An 18842-nucleotide genomic window follows, 5' to 3' on the forward strand; every position below is an offset into this window, starting at 1 on the left:
CAATGTTCAGCTCATCTTATTCGATGGAACAGGGGAAGATTGTGAAGGACTGAACAAACCAGCACAATGTACAGGTACGAATCGCAACCAGCACAATGTACAGGTACGAATCGCAAATGCGTTATGTGAGACTTTTTTGGTCAACCTGTTAAACCACCTGCAAAACAGCTCAAGCAAGCATCTTGTACCAGTGCTCTGCCATCTGAGCTATCTGGGTGACCCACCGGCTGAGCAACGCAATTCTTCCACATATACAAGTGCCACTCTCTTTCCACCACTGCTTCCAGGGCACTCGCTGCCAACCATAGGAGCAGCTAGGGCCTGCTTTCGACTGTCGGGGGACACATCCATGTCCGCCAGAGGAACTGGGTTTGATTCCCGGTCTGGGCCAGTAATTTTTCAACATATATTTATGATGTTGGTTCTATCCTGTTCATTTGTAATGACACAGTTTAGTACCAAATTGGGACAGCACACAACTGATCAAATGTAAAACTCACAGTCCACAAGGCCTTTATCAATAGCTCAATTAAAGTACTGCTCCACCCTCCAGGGTGGGGCTACAGAATCACACACACACACACACTAATCTAAAACTGTGTAATCTAAAACTCAAAATGATCAGAATCTCCCACAATTACTTTGCACGTTACTGCATTTCCTCCTCACCCCTCTTCTTTTTCATTCCCTCATTCCCTTGCTTGATGTGTAAAACTGACCTCATTGTCCCACTGTCAATTTGTTTCTATTTTACACTGTCACCTTGCCCTTCTATGAGCCGAGATTTTTCTATCAGAAACCCCCACATTGCAAAACATCCAGTGCTTTATGAAGGTGTTTTATTGTGACATTTTGGACAGCACTGCTCTCCCAGCTTTGATGAAACCCAAACGATGAGGGCCCTTGTCTACGAGCATGACAAAGTCCATTTGCAATGCAAAACTCTTCAGGAATACAAATGAGATAAACTCCACTTCTGTTTCCCTGTGGAATCACCAATGTAAAGGGAGTTCTTTCAGTAGAACAGAGAAGGCAGAGGAAGGGATGAGATGAACAGAGGGAAATGAAAACCATAAAATACTTTAATACCAATTGTTTTTATTTGAGATTTTTTTTTATGTTCACCACCAACCAATATGAAGATGTGAGCGATGAAATTACTGAGATTTAAAAAAAAGAAGAAGAGATAAACAAACTTTACAGGCAACTACTCAAAAGAGAAAATGTGCAAAAATTTACATCATTACCAGCCTTTGATAGTTATTTTGGACCTCTGGCCACGCCTGCTGGCAGGGTTGTTCACTGCAATGCGGTCATCATGTAGTCCATTAAGAACCAATGTAACAAAACGGAGCAGTACCTTCACTTTAGTTCCATCCACCACGACAGTCTTGATCATGAAATCGACTCCAATGGTGGCACCCTGCCCTGGTGGGAACAAGCCCTGTGGGACAGGGGAGTAGGCTGGGGAATAGTGCTCTTGTATCACCGGTAATTCAGAGAATGCCACAACAAAAAAGGCCACGGTGTCACAATCATTCAATATACTGTTGAAGAAATGGCTTCTTGGAGTTAACGATGTATAGCTTAGAAATAGTTATTTCCTTAGTACATGTATTAGCACAATGCCTGGTGTTGGCTTAATGGTTAGGGTGGTGGGCTTGGGATCCTAAGATCCTGAGTTCAAATCCCACTCGGCTGTTGAATTAATACCAGGTGGGGTTGACTCAGCCTTTCATCCTTCCGAGGTCGGCAAAATAAGTGCCAGCATGCTGGTATATTGTGTCAGAGTGGCGATCCGTCCAGCATTGTGCTCAATACCCAAGGAGACTGCTTAGGCAGCACCAACGCTCCACACAGAGTATGGTCCCAATGGAGGTATGTATGTACAATGTACATATATTAGGAGGTATGTATGTACATGTATTAGCATAAGAGGTAATTTAATTGTGATAAATGATTACTGTATGTGTTGATATGATAAATGAGCCAAGCTGCGGAACTGGCATGATCGTTTTCTTTCTGCCTCTTGCTTGCATGAGAACGAGGGCCCCCATCGGTGCGGTGCGCGCTGAAACCTGTGTGGGGGGGGGGGGGCAAAGCATGGAAAAAGTAGAGGGTGCAAGACCAGAAAGGAGATGGTCGAAGACAGAGACCACTGTCCTGTTTGCAATGGCAAAAAGATAGGCCCATACACTCAGCTTCAGCACGGGAGATTCCAATGATCTTGAAGGCCTTGGATTCCACAGCATCAAGCTGAGCAAGATGTGAGGCAGGGGAACCAGCGCAGAGGGGAGAGCAGCACTCCATCAAGCTGCGGACGAAGGCCTTGTAGGTGGAAAGCTCAGGTGTGCCAAGGAAGCATTTTGTATGACGGAGGATGCCCAGTCAGCGGCTGGCTTTGGAAGTCAACTTTGAAATGTGGTCTGCCCAAGAAAGATTGTGGCTGATAGTGGGACACAGGAGTTTGAATGACTGAACTTCAAGATAATTGTTAAGAAAGTACGAGGGCCAGTCAATAAGCAACCTTAAAATATTTTTCACAAATTGTTTATTGCATGTACGTGTGTAACACCTGTTATTTTTCAACATCATCTCCATTGCATTCAATGCATTTTTCCAGTGCTTCACAAAGGACTGGATTCTTCTAGAAAAAAATATTTTGCCTGCTTGTGTAGGCATTCGTGGACCACCTCGTGGACCTCTTAATCGGATCGGAAAGTGGTTCCACCAAGCGCCTCTAAGTGGCCCAACGATGTGGTAATCCACAGGGGCGAGATCTGGAGAAGAGGGTGGATGAGGAAGACACTCAAAATGCATATCCTCGATTGTTGCAGCTGTTGCGCAGGCAGTATGCGGCCGAGCATTGTCATGCTACAGAAAAACACCGATATGAGCAGTCCACGATGTTTTGATCCGATTGCTGGTTTCAGATGATTTTTAAGGAGGTCACAGTACGATGCACTGGTGACTGTGGTCCCTCTGAGCATGTAATGCTCTACAAGTGGGACTCGGTTATCCCAGAAGAGCATCAGCATCACTTTTCCAGTGGATAGCTGTGTGCGGAATTTTTTGGGCTTCGGTGAAGTTGAATTGCACCACTCTTTGCTTGCCCTCTTCGTCTCTGGCTAAAAGTAGTGGACCCAGTTTTCATCCCCAGTCGCTATATGCTGTAAGAAAGCATCACCTTCTGTTTCGCAACCTCACAGTTCTTCACATGCGTCCACTCACCGTTCTTTCAGTTCGGGTGCGAGGTGTCTCGGCACCCACCTTGCAGACACTTTGCAGAACCCCAGCACATTGTGAATGATATGGTGTGCTGAACCATGGCTAATGTTCAATTCAGACACCACTTAATCCAGCGTAATGCGACAGTTTTCCCTTAGCACGCGCTCAACTCCTGCAACCATTTCTGGTGTCGGCTGTGAGGCTGGCCCGAGCGAGCAGCGTCTGCCACACTGGACACTCCACTTTTAAACTTCCTGTCCCAGTCGTACACCTGCTGCAGCGATAAACATGCATCACCATATTGCATCTTCATTCTACGATGGATTTCACTGGGCTGCACACTCTCACTTCCCAAGAAACGGATGACAGAACGTTACTCCTCCCTGGTGCATGCTTCAAAGGGAGCCGCCATCTTGGAACTGCTTTACTGACGTCATACGCTCAATGTTGCCAGATCTAAAACAGGCAAAACATGACTCTTACCCATAGATATAACATATGTCGTCTGCAACTACACACAATACATTCTCAAATTTATATCGCCATTTTAGGGTTACTTATTGACTACCCCTCATAGATAAGGGTGGGGGTTGCCAGATGGTCCTTTCATAGAGATAGTGAAAGGGTGAGATTGTCAGGATTGAAAGACACATTCCAAGTGTCTGACCAGGTTGTCATTATTTTTGAAGGTCTGAAGAGAGGGATGAGGATGCAGGCTGCCTGTCTGAAGGACGAGGGATGTCACGGTAGAGGGTGAAGTCATCGGCAAACAGATAAAGAGGATTTTCCGGAGAGTCAGAGAAATCATTGATGAAGATCAGGAATAGGACTGGGCCCAGAACACTGTCTTGAGGCAATGCAGCCTTGACAGGGGAAGGAGATGAAAGGATTCTGTTGAGTGCCACACGTTCGCTCCGAGAGTAGAGGATGTCAGTAAGCCATGTATGGAGTTGGCCTTGGATGCTACAGGCAGACAGTTTGGAGAGCAAGACAGGATGCCAAACTGTATCAAAAGCATGAAATATGTCCAGAGAGATGGCCCTGATCTCATGTCTGACATTGAGAGCCTCCATCCTTTGTTGAGTAAGTAGAAGCAGCATGTCCAAGGTTGAGTGACCTGGTCTGAAACCAAGTTGGAGAGATGAGGATGTTGAAGAAAAGGAAAGTTTTCATATCAACGATGATGATGGATTTTATGACCTTGCTGATGATTTGAAGGAAGCTGATAGGTCTGTAGTTGAGGTTATCACTTTTTGTATCTTTTTATGTCGTGCAGTGATGTTGGCTGATTTCCAAGCAGATGGAAGATGACCTATCCCAAATGACAGGGTGAAAATAGCAGAGAGAGGATGTGCAAAACCAGCAGAGCAGGTTTTTAGGGCACGCGAGTTGTGAAATTTGCAGCAACTTGTAAGTTGCAAAACCTGGTGTGGGGTTAATAACATGCTCTGAATGGATATTACCGAGTATGCAGCTGGAATGGAAGATGCCCAGGCCTTACCTGTGTGAAACGCCGCACCAGACACGTTTTCCCAACACCTGCGTTTCCGATAAGCACTATTTTGAACAGAAAATCACAATCTTCCATGCTTCCTGACCTCCTTCCCTCCCCAAAGCAGTTCCACAGCTTAAGGTGGGCTCCAAATCTGTAAGGAACATAACAAACCCGATATAGAAAGTTAATGCAAAAGGAACATTAGGATCAGGTTTAAAGAACAGATAAAGTTCAGAAGCAAATTCAGATTTTTCACATGTTATCTGCCTCAAACTGTTCTTTATTTCACATGGATATGTAACAAAATCTATATAAAAGTAAAATCCTGCAAACTAATCATTAATTGTAACTTAGGTATTGACTAGCAGAGGTGTAATCACAAAGGATTCAGTGCTGACATCACCAAATCACCACCAAAGTGCTGAGCTGACATCTTGAAATATCAAGCAATGAACAGTGGGAAGTAAATTATTAACTACATCAATTAATTAATGCAAAGTAATCACAAACTATGAACATCTATTTAGCATCTAATGGGGTTCATCAGCTTTTAGTTGGTGTGAAAGTTCAGCAATACATTTGCAATGTAGTTTGACAGGATGTTGCAGAGGTTGAACACGGAGATTCCTCGTCCGGGTTTGATTCCAGATCAAACTAGAGAGGGGAGCACTCGGTAGAGTGCAAAACCTCCGCCGCCAATACTGCTCGGTCACTCAAGTGAACCTGATATCCTATTCATTCAATTTGACGTCAACAGTGCTCACAGAGTTATAGTTTGCAACTTTCCCTTTTACATACTCAATTCATTAGTCATAACTAGGTTCCTTGAGACAGAAATTTATTTTACGTGGGTATATCCACCTGAAGTTCCAAAATCAGCCGCAATTATAATTTTGGCATGTTTTTTGTTGGAAATCACTTATAACATGTAGAAATGAAAAAAATATATATATATATATATATATATATCGAAATTTTGTTGAAAAAAAAGTTGCAAATTTATTTTTCTCTAACAATTTTTTGGGGTTGGAAATCACTTAAAACATGGAGAAATGCAAAAAAAAAAAAAAAATTCAAATATTTTTTCAAAATCGCCGCCATAGCGGCCATATTGGACTTTCGACCAAGTCCAAAATCTAATGGCATGATCCTTGGACCATACCTAATCCTCCCACCAAGTTTCGTCGAAATCCGTCGAGTTTTTCTGTAATACTGTTCACAAACAAACAAACAAACAAACAAACAGAAAGGGGTGAAAACAGTAACCTCCGATCTTCGATGGCGGAGGTTAATGATAAACATCTTGGTGTCTTTCACAGAGAGTAGGGGAATCATCACCAGCACCCTAAACCAATTACAAATTTCTGCTGAAATTGCAGGTACTAAGTGGCCTTACAGGTACAGCAGGTGATCTTGCAACGAATGCTACCTGGTTTCTCGGAATATCCAATGACACCACATTACAATGCTCGCAAATTGCCACCCCCAGGTCTTTCTCCTGTGTGACACGCTCCAAAATGACCCCTTGTTTCCTGTAATCTCTATTTTCATTGTTATTTCCCATCCCCAACACCTTAAACTTGCTCAGGCTAAATTACATCTGTCAATCTTTTGCCCAATCTACAAAGTATCAATACTTTCCTGAATCTGATCACCACCCCCTCTGCTATCCACCTTACCTCCAAGCTTTGTGTCATTAGTTTGTATTTGTTTAAATGGTTCCTCATCCGATCCTTAATTAATATCTCCAACACCTTCACCACAACTGAAGTCAAACTCACAGGTCTATAGTTTCCCAATTCTTCTCTGGATCCTTTATTAAAACATGGTGTTACATTTGCTACTCTCCAATCCTCCGGTACCTGTCCTGACTCCAGTGAACTATTGAAAATATCCGTTATAATCTCGCTTACCTGCTCAACCACTTCCCTCAATACTCTTGGGTGCATATCATCTGGATGACCTCGCTGTTCCTTTACTTCCTCCACTCCAACCTGGATCTTCTGCAAAAGCCCTTCCTCACTTCCTCAATTGATACTCTCAGCTATTGGCAATTCTCCTGACTGTTCTTGTGTAAAAGTTGAAGCAAAATACCTGTTTAATAAGCCTGCCATCTCACTTTCCTCACTCGCCACTCTCCCGGTGCTATTCCTCAATGGGCCCACACTGGTCCTAACCTGTTCTTTTCCCCTGATATACTTAAAGAAAGCCTTGCTATTATGTTTAATATTCTTAGCCATGTCCTTCTCATACTCTCTTTTGGCTTGCCGAGTTATTTTCTTAACTTGCCTCTGTTTACTCCGATAGTGATATAAATATAACTCCATTCCTGTTATTTTAAACCGAATAAATGCCTTCTGCTTCTCCTTATTTAACACGTTATGTTAGTTCTTCGTGACTGTTGTTTGTATTCTTTATAACATTGCTAAAAACAGTAAGTTTCCTGTTTGGAATGACATTAATTTTTGTTTGACTGCCAGACAGACAGACAGAGTAAAACTATCTCACTCCTCTCTGCGCATGTGCGATCGGGACAAATTGAGAGCCAATGTCCTGCTAAACTGCAGGTTCATTTTTCGATTCGTGTTCAGAATTTAACATTCAATTGAAATCAAGTTGTTCCGCAATCATAAACTGATGTTTGCAGACAGACAGAAAGACAGACAACCAAACATAGACAAAGCGAACCAATTGGTTAACCCCACTTTTCACTTCGCGTGCATGGGGTGAAAATGGCCATTTTCTGTGTTCAATTTAAATGTAACACCGTCTCGGGTAAGACCTGCTCAGTTGAATTATTTTTACTTTTTAAAATTTGGTTCCTGAACTGCTCCTTCAGTTGCAATTCAACCTTTTCCTAAAATGAAGAAACGGTTCCGGAAACATTCAGTCATCTCTTCTTGCAACGTAGCAAAGAGAAGGACAAATACAAACATGGACAACACCAAAGGAACATCGGAGACGTTTGCTTCGGTACTGATTCACCTTAAGAGCAAATCATTAACAATAGTGCCATTGATTTTTTTTCACCCTACATTTTTGATTGTCAAATTTAACAATTAATTATTACATGTACACAAAGTACATCAGCATGTAATTTCAAGGAAAATTCTGATTAAAATGAGGCATTTCATTCCTTGCCCATTAAAACGTCAATGTGAATTTGACAAAGCGGTTCAGCCATCTAATGGTGTCTGTGGTTGTGGTTGTGGTTAGGCCGCGGTAAAGGCTATTTAATCATATTTGCATGTGTGGTTAGACCATGGTATTATAAGGTCATATAATCAAGTCTGGCTTTGATGTTAGAACCCAAAAGAATCAAGTCGCAAATCTTAATTAGTGATGCCATTGCAGCAAGCCAGGACAGGTTCGCAAACCACCGGCGGTGGTTTCGGTGCACAGTACAGTTATAAACTCGAAACTACAATCCCATGTTAAACAGGGTCGTGGCTGCAATTTGCCCTTACCGACTTAAGCGAGATTCTTTCCAAAGGATATTTACCCGACAATTGATTTTTTGAGGAAATCCTTCAATAAAATAGTCTTTGAAGTATTCTCAAGAAGGAGAATGAGCGGCTCGATGGTGGAGCGTGGCTAAAGCCTTTTTGGATTGCCCAAATGGTGTGGCTTCGATTCCCATGGTCAATCAGAAATTGAGCCCAGAGAAGATAATTTCCCCACATAGACTTCTCTGTGGCACCCAAACGACTTTCAAAAGTTATTGGATCCACAACCACCACCACCTCTTGACAATATAGACTAATCACACGATTGAATTTGTCAGTTTCAAAAACCCTCAAACTTTGTCAGTGACACCGACAATCCGTTGAGAAGGACAAACATTTTCCCCATGCTGAGAGCACATCGTTCAATCACAAATGTCATCTTTCGTTGGAAGAATATCCTTTGAATATAATACGAACAGATTCCAAGATCTATGGCCAAAGCAACGATGAGTTCAAAACAACCAAAGGTCACGAAGATTCATCTGCACAATGATCAGAGGAGGAAAACAAAACACGATTGGAACTTTAACCCAGTTCTCGCCCTTTTGTCATCATGATTGCCACGACACAGCCAGGACGATTGCAAGCCAATCCGGAGTAATCCACAAAGCAAGTCAGATAACACTCAAGTCGGACAAGAGACTCGAGTCGAAATATTGAAATATTGTTACGAATTTGGAAACCTATCATACACAACATTCAGGTCCTATAGATTTAGTTATATCGGTAAGTATGCGTTTTATAGATATCTTCCTTTCCCTTGTCTAATACATAAATAAACGTTTGACATGTACAGTGATTTATCTTTATAGCTAGGATTTCCCTTTGTTGGAAAACCTCATCTTCCGCAACAACAGCAACAAAACGACCGTTGCGTTGCGGCAGTGCTGCAGAGAAGAACAGCCCCGGGATTCTCCACGGACCGAGTGGGGGAGGGGCACGACAACAGAAATGACCATTTCGGCAGTGCTGCAGAGAAGGAGAACAGCCCCGGGATTCTCCGCGGACCGAGTGGGGGAGGGGCACGACAACAGAAATGACCGTTGCGTTGCGGCAGTGCTGCAGAGAAGAGAACAGCCCTGGGATTCTCCGTGGCCCGAGGGGGGGAGGGGTCGGGCCAGCGGAGATGGATAAAAGGGGAGCCAGAAGCTGATCAGAGAGAATCCTCGTGATCGAGAGACGACAAGGGACCTTCCATGATAAGGGACCTTCCTCGACGAAGGAGAGCGCAGAACGGAGGAAAGAAGGAGAGCGCAGAGCGGCCGAAAGAGGAGAGAAAGAGCAGAGGAACAGAAGAGCATTTCCCCGACCTGGACACCCCGTCTTGATGGAGCGCTCGCCCGAGGGAGCCTGTCTGGCTGGTCGTGGTCAACGCCATCCTTGGTCAACGCCGTCCTTCTCCTCCTCACCACAACCGAGAGCTCGAGGAACGCCAGTTCTGCAGGAACCGCAAGGGTCGCCCGCCGGTGTCCAGGTTCGTCTCACCTACCACCGGACCAACCAACTTGAAGACCGCATGAGGCGGACAGGTCCAAGTTAGACCCTGGTCTTCAGCCCGCCTGTCCCTCAGAGCTGAAGGTCCTAATAAAGACCATTGGTCCGATTCTTTGGGTGTGTGTATCCGTGGGCCCACCTAATAAGTAGTGAAATGTATGAGTGCTTTTGTCTGTATTTACGTGCTTAATAATAATAATCGGTTTAGCTCTGCCCTTACGTGCTTCCCTCATTCCCCACCGATTGTATAAATAAACCCCCATTTGTTAAATGTTTCAGCTCGTTCTTGTCCATTCTTTCATTGACTGAGCATGCTGCGTGTTGGGAATTCGCTGGCCATTGCCGTTGTAACGGGACAAACGGACCGACAGAACCCGGTGATAAAACCGCTCGGGACGCACAAGGAACGAGCATGCCAAGCAGCTCGTTCCGTACAGGTGCCATTGAGGGTGTAGTCTCGGTAGATCACCACGTGGTCTCTAGGAATTTTGAAGATTTGGAAAATAACCCTGTACAACGTGGTGGAAATATTGACCCTTCACGGTCCGAAAGAGACCCGTACTCTTCGGACTTTTCCGAAGAAGTACAATCTGAATTCCGGGCAATCGGTCGAGCCTACGCTGCAGCTCCATCTCGCGGTCGTGCTCGCGGCCGACGTCCGGCCCCGCAACAATATCACATCTTTCTGAAACACCACATCTTTCTTCCAACATGCGAGGGTCGTGGAGGAACCAGAAAACCATATATTTTATGGTCTCAAGGACTGGGACTGCCAAAGCATCTTCCAAGACATGGAAATATTATGAGGTGGTTTGCCATTGCCTTTGGAACAGTAAGAGTTTGGCAAGGAAAAATACATTTTTTCAGGGTGCTGGCGACAACTCACCTATGCTTCACAAAAGGCAGCAAAGGATCTTTCACGTCCACAAACGGGACGGGCCACCCAGCTTAACGTCGATCAGGAGGAAGATGTACTTTGTGATGCAATGACATATCTGTGAAGCACCAATCTGACAGTTTATAGTGGAGTCAGAAATCGAACCCTAACTCGACACTTCAAAGGTGAGTAAGCGCCTTCTGCACCAACTTGGTATCAAGTATAGAATGAGGACTGTGAAATGAAATCTTAGTTTGGACAAATCAACACAGCATTTGGGGTTCAGACCTAAAATCCCAAACGATGACGAGAGGGCTGCGATGCCATGCAAAGAAAGAAAACATGAAGGGTAATCTCTGCGCTAGCGCGCATGCAGTGGCAGCTCCTCCCTGCGCGAGCGCGCATGCAGTGGCAGCCCCTCCCTGCGCGAGCGCGCATGCAGTGGCAGCTCCTCCCTGCGCTAGCGCGCATGCAGTGGCAGCCCCTCCCTGCGCGAGCGCGCATGCAGTGGCAGCCCCTCCCTGCGCGAGCGCGCATGCAGTGGCAGCCCCTCCCTGCGCGAGCGCGCATGCAGTGGCAGCCCCTCCCTGCGCGAGCGCGCATGCAGTGGCAGCCCCTCCCTGCGCGAGCGCGCATGCAGTGGCAGCCCCTCCCTGCGCGAGCGCGCATGCAGTGGCAGCCCCTCCCTGCGCGAGCGCGCATGCAGTGGCAGCCCCTCCCTGCGCGAGCGCGCATGCAGTGGCAGCCCCTCCCTGCGCGAGCGCGCATGCAGTGGCAGCCCCTCCCTGCGCGAGCGCGCATGCAGTGGCAGCCCCTCCCTGCGCGAGCGCGCATGCAGTGGCAGCCCCTCCCTGCGCGAGCGCGCATGCAGTGGCAGCCCCTCCCTGCGCGAGCGCGCATGCAGTGGCAGCCCCTCCCTGCGCGAGCGCGCATGCAGTGGCAGCCCCTCCCTGCGCGAGCGCGCATGCAGTGGCAGCCCCTCCCTGCGCGAGCGCGCATGCAGTGGCAGCCCCTCCCTGCGCGAGCGCGCATGCAGTGGCAGCCCCTCCCTGCGCGAGCGCGCATGCAGTGGCAGCCCCTCCCTGCGCGGCCGCGCATGCAGTGGCAGCCCCTCCCTGCGCGAGCGCGCATGCAGTGGCAGCCCCTCCCTGCGCGAGCGCGCATGCAGTGGCAGCCCCTCCCTGCGCGAGCGCGCATGCAGTGGCAGCCCCTCCCTGCGCGAGCGCGCATGCAGTGGCAGCCCCTCCCTGCGCGAGCGCGCATGCAGTGGCAGCCCCTCCCTGCGCGAGCGCGCATGCAGTGGCAGCCCCTCCCTGCGCGAGCGCGCATGCAGTGGCAGCCCCTCCCTGCGCGAGCGCGCATGCAGTGGCAGCCCCTCCCTGCGCGAGCGCGCATGCAGTGGCAGCCCCTCCCTGCGCGAGCGCGCATGCAGTGGCAGCCCCTCCCTGCGCGAGCGCGCATGCAGTGGCAGCCCCTCCCTGCGCGAGCGCGCATGCAGTGGCAGCCCCTCCCTGCGCGAGCGCGCATGCAGTGGCAGCCCCTCCCTGCGCGAGCGCGCATGCAGTGGCAGCCCCTCCCTGCGCGAGCGCGCATGCAGTGGCAGCCCCTCCCTGCGCGAGCGCGCATGCAGTGGCAGCCCCTCCCTGCGCGAGCGCGCATGCAGTGGCAGCCCCTCCCTGCGCGAGCGCGCATGCAGTGGCAGCCCCTCCCTGCGCGAGCGCGCATGCAGTGGCAGCCCCTCCCTGCGCGAGCGCGCATGCAGTGGCAGCCCCTCCCTGCGCGAGCGCGCATGCAGTGGCAGCCCCTCCCTGCGCGAGCGCGCATGCAGTGGCAGCCCCTCCCTGCGCGAGCGCGCATGCAGTGGCAGCCCCTCCCTGCGCGAGCGCATGCAGTGGCAGCCCCTCCCTGCGCGAGCGCGCATGCAGTGGCAGCCCCTCCCTGCGCGAGCGCGCATGCAGTGGCAGCCCCTCCCTGCGCGAGCGCGCATGCAGTGGCAGCCCCTCCCTGCGCGAGCGCGCATGCAGTGGCAGCCCCTCCCTGCGCGAGCGCGCATGCAGTGGCAGCCCCTCCCTGCGCGAGCGCGCATGCAGTGGCAGCCCCTCCCTGCGCGAGCGCGCATGCAGTGGCAGCCCCTCCCTGCGCGAGCGCGCATGCAGTGGCAGCCCCTCCCTGCGCGAGCGCGCATGCAGTGGCAGCCCCTCCCTGCGCGAGCGCGCATGCAGTGGCAGCCCCTCCCTGCGCGAGCGCGCATGCAGTGGCAGCCCCTCCCTGCGCGAGCGCGCATGCAGTGGCAGCCCCTCCCTGCGCGAGCGCGCATGCAGTGGCAGCCCCTCCCTGCGCGAGCGCGCATGCAGTGGCAGCCCCTCCCTGCGCGAGCGCGCATGCAGTGGCAGCCCCTCCCTGCGCGAGCGCGCATGCAGTGGCAGCCCCTCCCTGCGCGAGCGCGCATGCAGTGGCAGCCCCTCCCTGCGCGAGCGCGCATGCAGTGGCAGCCCCTCCCTGCGCGAGCGCGCATGCAGTGGCAGCCCCTCCCTGCGCGAGCGCGCATGCAGTGGCAGCCCCTCCCTGCGCGAGCGCGCATGCAGTGGCAGCCCCTCCCTGCGCGAGCGCGCATGCAGTGGCAGCCCCTCCCTGCGCGAGCGCGCATGCAGTGGCAGCCCCTCCCTGCGCGAGCGCGCATGCAGTGGCAGCCCCTCCCTGCGCGAGCGCGCATGCAGTGGCAGCCCCTCCCTGCGCGAGCGCGCATGCAGTGGCAGCCCCTCCCTGCGCGAGCGCGCATGCAGTGGCAGCCCCTCCCTGCGCGAGCGCGCATGCAGTGGCAGCCCCTCCCTGCGCGAGCGCGCATGCAGTGGCAGCCCCTCCCTGCGCGAGCGCGCATGCAGTGGCAGCCCCTCCCTGCGCGAGCGCGCATGCAGTGGCAGCCCCTCCCTGCGCGAGCGCGCATGCAGTGGCAGCCCCTCCCTGCGCGAGCGCGCATGCAGTGGCAGCTCCTCCCTGCGCGAGCGCGCATGCAGGGGCAGCTCCTCCCTGCGCGAGCGTGCATGCAGGGGCAGCTCCTCCCTGCGCGAGCGCGCATGCAGTGGCAGCCCCTCCCTGCGCGAGCGTGCATGCAGTGGCAGCTCCTCCCTGCGCGAGTGCGCATGCAGAGACTGCTCCTCTCTGCGCGAGCACGCATGCGATGTCAGCTATGTGGGCTGTGCAGTGCCAGTACCTTGTGACGTGTGTGGTGGAAGCATTTCATGATGTGCATGATGCAGGCACCTTGTCTTGCGTCATGCCAGTACCTTGTGGTACGTGCAGTGGAAGCAGCTTGTGCCTTGTGTGGTGGCAGCACCTTGTGTGGTGGCAACATCTTGCGGCGCGCGCCGTGCCGGCACCTTGCGGCATGCCAGCATCTTGCGGCGTGCACCGTGCGAGCACCTTGCGTCGTGCCAGCATCTTGCAGCGTGTGAGCACCTTGTGGCATGTGTCGTACCAGCATTTTGCGCCGTGCCAGCATCTCGCATCATGCGCCGTGCCAGCATATTGCGGTGTGTGTGGAGCCGGCATCTTGTGACGTGCGTGGTGCCCGAACCTTGTGACGTGCGTGGTGCCAGAACCTTGTGACGTGCGTGGTGCCAGAACCTTGTGACGTGCGTGGTGCCAGAACCTTGTGACGTGCGTGGTGCCAGAACCTTGTGACGTGCGTGGTGCCAGAACCTTGTGACGTGCGTGGTGCCAGAACCTTGTGACGTGCGTGGTGCCAGAACCTTGTGACGTGCGTGGTGCCAGAACCTTGTGACGTGCGTGGTGCCCGAACCTTGTGACGTGCGTGGTGGCCGAACCTTGTGACGTGCGTGGTGGAAGCACGTCGTGGCGTGTTTGGTGTAAGACGTGCTTGGTGGAAGCACGTCGTGACGTGTGTGGTGGAAGCACGTTGTGACGTGGTGGAAGCCATTTGTGACGTGTGTGGTGCCAGAACCCCGTGATGTGTGTGTGGTGCCAGAACCTTGTGACGTGCTTGGTGGGAAATGTCGATCATCCAGCGAGATAGACGTTTCACCGCCAATCACGGACCAATGTTCACACAAACCTAAACATTGTACCTCAGGAACCTTGGTCCTTGGAAAATTGGGTGAACGATTCCCTCTACTCTTCCCACCATCCCTTCGGGGTCTTTCCGAACCACCAACAACGATATACCACCGTGGAAACAATGACGAGCGCGAGTACTGTACAAACGTTGTATGCACAATGTAGAAAAATCATTATCGCAGAACCGTACGTAGTTAGTAAACAGCGCGAGTGACTTGTGGGGGAAAGTACACCGATTACGTCACAAGTGGAACGATAAATAAATGATTCCGTTTCGGGCGGATCGTGCTCACCGCGCTGTGGCGAGAATGAGAGCGAAGTCTGGAATGAATCGGTGCCGTCACTCACCCAGTCCCAGGGTTGGCAGAGCGGCCTGGGGAACGGTGGATTGGGGGATAAGGGTCCGTTCAGGAGGAAGGGGGGTCGAGGGTGCCGATCAGGCTGTCCTTGAGGTGGCGCTATCGCGGACCGCAGACCCTGTCCGTTGAGTCCAGCTTGAAACACAGGGCATGACCATGACGTAATGCTTTCGAAACAAAAGCACGTTTCCGGGACTAGCGGAAATGGAGTGAACCATCGTGACAGGGGGAGAAATAGCATGGCGGTGATCTTTCACGCCCCTTTGATTAACATTCACCTCGTGCATTGCAGCTCACATAAACCTTCATTCATTTATTACGTACTCTCCCGTCATTAACTCCACATTCATGGACTAACGTGAGGGTTTGACAACAGAGGGTCACGAGATAAGGTTGTCTACCCTCCAATCTATCCATGTACACATCCCATGACCCAGGTACCGTCCGAAAAGGGATTGCTCTCGTCGGAAGACGCCGTGGGACAACTTCCTCCATCCACGTGTTTGGCGGAAGTGGCATGGCCAGGGGTGCTCCCGAATGCAGGGCAGTGGCAAATCCAGGGGGGTTTCCTGGTTGCCCGGAATCCCCCCCCCCACTCCCAACAAAAAAATATTTACCATTACAGTGGCAAACCCAGGGGTTCCCTGGTCACCCAGAACTCCTAGTATGTCATATCGGCACAACCATCACTCAGGTTGGGCTCACTAGTCATGATATTTAAGATTGAAACTTGAAGTTTATTGAATTCAAGCTATTTTATTTTCCGTTATGCATTTAAATATTAAATTAACTTTTATATCTTTTTGCACAATACATGCATATCAAAGAATATGTGAATGTGCATTTATTTGAAAGCTGCAATAAAGTTTTCATCACGTTCATATGACTTCGATTTTCTGTTATTTGGGAACCCCCCCACCTACCCAATTCCTGGATTTGCCCCTGCAGGGCCCCCTGCGGACACACCATTTCAAACATCCGACATCTCAACCACTTGACCAATTTGACCTGAAAACCACGACTTGCCATGAGAAGTCAATGTACCTGGAATGAAATACATGACGGGCACATTTCTGGACCTCGGGATTGGGGCCAGCTGGGTCTGAACGTGTACTGCTCAATACACAGAATGGCGAGTTTTGAAGATGTGGCACAGGAGTAGTTGGAGGGAAATGATATGAACTTCCCTCAACTTGGTATGCAAAGCATTCAGCACAGGAGACGGTTCTGCAGCCTACCTGCCCACCTCTCATATCCCAGATAATTAGCACGCATGCATTCCTCAACACAAGTTGATATGTTCAAGAAATGTTCACCCAGTTTTCATAATCCCTTAACCTCTACCAGTGTATACAACTATTTCGACAGCAGAATAATATTGCTTGGTCTTTTGTTTTCAGGTGATCACCAAGTGTTGAATATTTCATCAGGACCAATGAAACGATCACATAGTCACACAAATGAACTGTAATTAACCACCATTGTCATGTTCCTTCAATGGAACCCCCTGCCAGGCTCGAAAGCACAAACGATTAATTAATAATTCAAAGTGAAGCAACCACCAAAGGTGTTACCAGATGGACGTTCACCCATGTAGTTTCAAACAACGTATTCCATAGACTCGATAAAACAAAAGCAGTCACATGACGTGTAATTTTACAGGAATATATTTAACAGATTAGTCCAATGCATTACACAAAAGCTGTTTTACAGTATTGTGGAAAAAGCACCAAATAACAGTGGTTCAGAAAGAAAACAGGCAAATGACACGGCAGGAGAAATGAGCGTCTTCAAAAGATTTTTTTTAGAACACTTCTTTCAAGTAGCACAGACATTTAAAAAAATAAAAATAAAAAAAATAAAACATTTTAAAAAACAACAACAATCACATGCAAGAAGCTGACTTCAAAGGCCCACGAGATGAAAAGAAAAGAAAATTTTTTTTTAATAACAAACGCTCACGTTTAAGCATTGGATCAATCCGTGCTGACCCAGTGTGCTCGACCCAGCGACCACAATCCCAGAATCAATGGATGAAGTTTTTTTTTTCAGTTCCTCCCCCACCGCAAATCTCCGAGTGAAACAAAAAGTTAAACCTCCATTAAATGTGGATAAAACTCCACAAAAACCAAGTTTGTAAAGAGTTCGCAAAAATAAATATTGAGGTACATTAAAAACTTTCTAGAGAAATGTAAATCTATTGTTATTTAAATCATAGCTTACGAAACGCACAAATCGGGGATAATACTTCTTTTCAACACCTGCTCCCCCAACCCCTCCCCGAAGAGTACAAGATATACAATATACTCATATACACAGCAATAACGCACAAACCTGGCAGAAAGGCAGCGTTATACATCGTAATCATAGCAGGCCAGAGAATCCAACAGAAGCTAAACGAGCAAAGCCCGTGAAAACAAATGGGTGGAATTGTACGACAAAGTAACAACCGGCCCAGCAAACAGCAGCAGGTTTTAGGGAAAGGCACGAGTTGTGAACGATCGGCTGATGCGACACGTCCAGCGATTCTGCGTCACGTCAGGACATCCACGTCACTGAAATCATCTTCCTCGGTGACACTCAACGATAGCACCTCCTCGTTGAGGAACAGGCCGCTCTGTTCCTCCTTGCGCACTTGCCTTTGCTCCTTTAGCTGCCGTCGGCGTGTAGCCTTCTGACGTAGCTTTCGCTCGCGAGAACGTTTCTGCAGAATCGGACATGATAGAGTTAAGAAAGCATGGAAAATGCTTACCCCCGCAAGCGCCGATCTAACAGGAAAACACGCATCGGCGGTACCTTTGAATCACGGATGCGCTCGGCGGCCGCCACTGCAGCTAAATTTCCATCACTGTGGCTGCGGCTAAGGCCGACGGCTCCAACAGATGCAGTTCCCACTGACGTCACCAGCCCTCCACTCTGGGGGTGCAAAGGGCTTGTCGGGGCTCGTGTTCCAAACACTGCCACAGAGTTGCTGCTCATCGCACTGCTGCTGCAGCTACTGCCGCCACCACTGCTGCTGCTACTACTTGGCAGGCCCTTAGTGCGGCGTGTACGGCGGGCAAGTGCCAGCAATCCGCAGCGCTGCCCAATGTAATCTCTCACCTAAGTAAAGCGGTACATGTAAAGACAGTTTCAGAGCTCAAACAAGAGAAATCACAAAACTTTGGATGTTATTGAAACAATTTTGCAGGTCGTCGGTTCCCACCACAAGGAAGCAGAGTCACAAAGGAAAAGTGCATCTGGAATGGCAACGTTGTTAAAATGCAGATAATCTGCACAAACAACTGTTTAATCCCAATCACGGTGACAATGTTGACACACACCTCCTGAAGCTTGGCATCGGTGAGGCAATTCAACTCTATTATGAACTCATTGTCAGTGGGAGAGACCTGTAATCAGTAAGGGGATAGGAAATAAAATTTTAGACCTGGCACACGAGCAAAACACAAGATAATGTAAACAAATGATGATCATTCTTTACAAGAGAAAACAGGTCATTCGGCAATAAAGAAAAGAAAAAAAAAAACTATAGTTATTGCACCTTCATTCCAATTTTAAAATGCTTTATTCATTTGTTCAGCAAGCGTTCACACAACACACACACCTGCGCATTGGGGTCGATAATACGAATGATGTCCAACTGCTCCCTGAGTCCCATCTCAGCACTCACTCTCCGGCTCAGATACTCGATGTACTCCACCTGGAGAAAATAAATAAATAAAGAGTACACGAGGAGCTCGCTGTGCAGCATTAAATTGCACGATTCACTTCCCCTCCCTGCTCTTGAGGAATCTGCACTTTGGAAACAA

The 18842-nt window shown here is 49.7% G+C and overlaps 2 protein-coding genes across 6 annotated transcripts in view; both read right to left on the bottom strand.

Annotated features, from left to right (window-relative positions):
* Nucleotides 1–15238, bottom strand: part of RAB30 (RAB30, member RAS oncogene family) — a 17501-nt gene extending 2263 nt beyond the window's left edge. The window contains exons 1-3 of one of the 2 annotated variants that reach the window (XM_085852600.1): nucleotides 15023–15238; nucleotides 4730–4874; nucleotides 1361–1444 (exon numbers count right to left, since the gene is read on the bottom strand). In XM_085852600.1, the coding sequence (XP_085708726.1) occupies nucleotides 1361–1444; nucleotides 4730–4816 (171 nt within the window). In that variant the 5' untranslated portion in view covers nucleotides 4817–4874; nucleotides 15023–15238. Of the gene's footprint in view, nucleotides 1–1360; nucleotides 1445–4729; nucleotides 4875–14967 lie in introns of both variants that reach the window. The other variant, XM_085852599.1, reaches the window with a different exon arrangement.
* A 1446-nt stretch (nucleotides 15239–16684) lies between these two features.
* The window catches only part of FAM199X (family with sequence similarity 199, X-linked), a 35133-nt gene continuing 32975 nt past the window's right edge, over nucleotides 16685–18842 (bottom strand). For all 4 annotated transcript variants that reach the window (XM_085852597.1, XM_085852596.1, XM_085852594.1 and 1 more), the window contains exons 6-9: nucleotides 18638–18733; nucleotides 18357–18422; nucleotides 17830–18135; nucleotides 16685–17737 (exon numbers count right to left, since the gene is read on the bottom strand). In XM_085852597.1, the coding sequence (XP_085708723.1) occupies nucleotides 17567–17737; nucleotides 17830–18135; nucleotides 18357–18422; nucleotides 18638–18733 (639 nt within the window). In that variant the 3' untranslated portion in view covers nucleotides 16685–17566. The remainder of the gene's footprint in view (nucleotides 17738–17829; nucleotides 18136–18356; nucleotides 18423–18637; nucleotides 18734–18842) is intronic.

The sequence above is a fragment of the Eptatretus burgeri genome, chromosome 13 (genome assembly GCF_056783735.1).
Source record: "Eptatretus burgeri isolate ZD-2024b chromosome 13, Ebu_testis_v1, whole genome shotgun sequence".
Classification (NCBI taxonomy): Eukaryota; Metazoa; Chordata; class Myxini; order Myxiniformes; family Myxinidae; genus Eptatretus; species Eptatretus burgeri.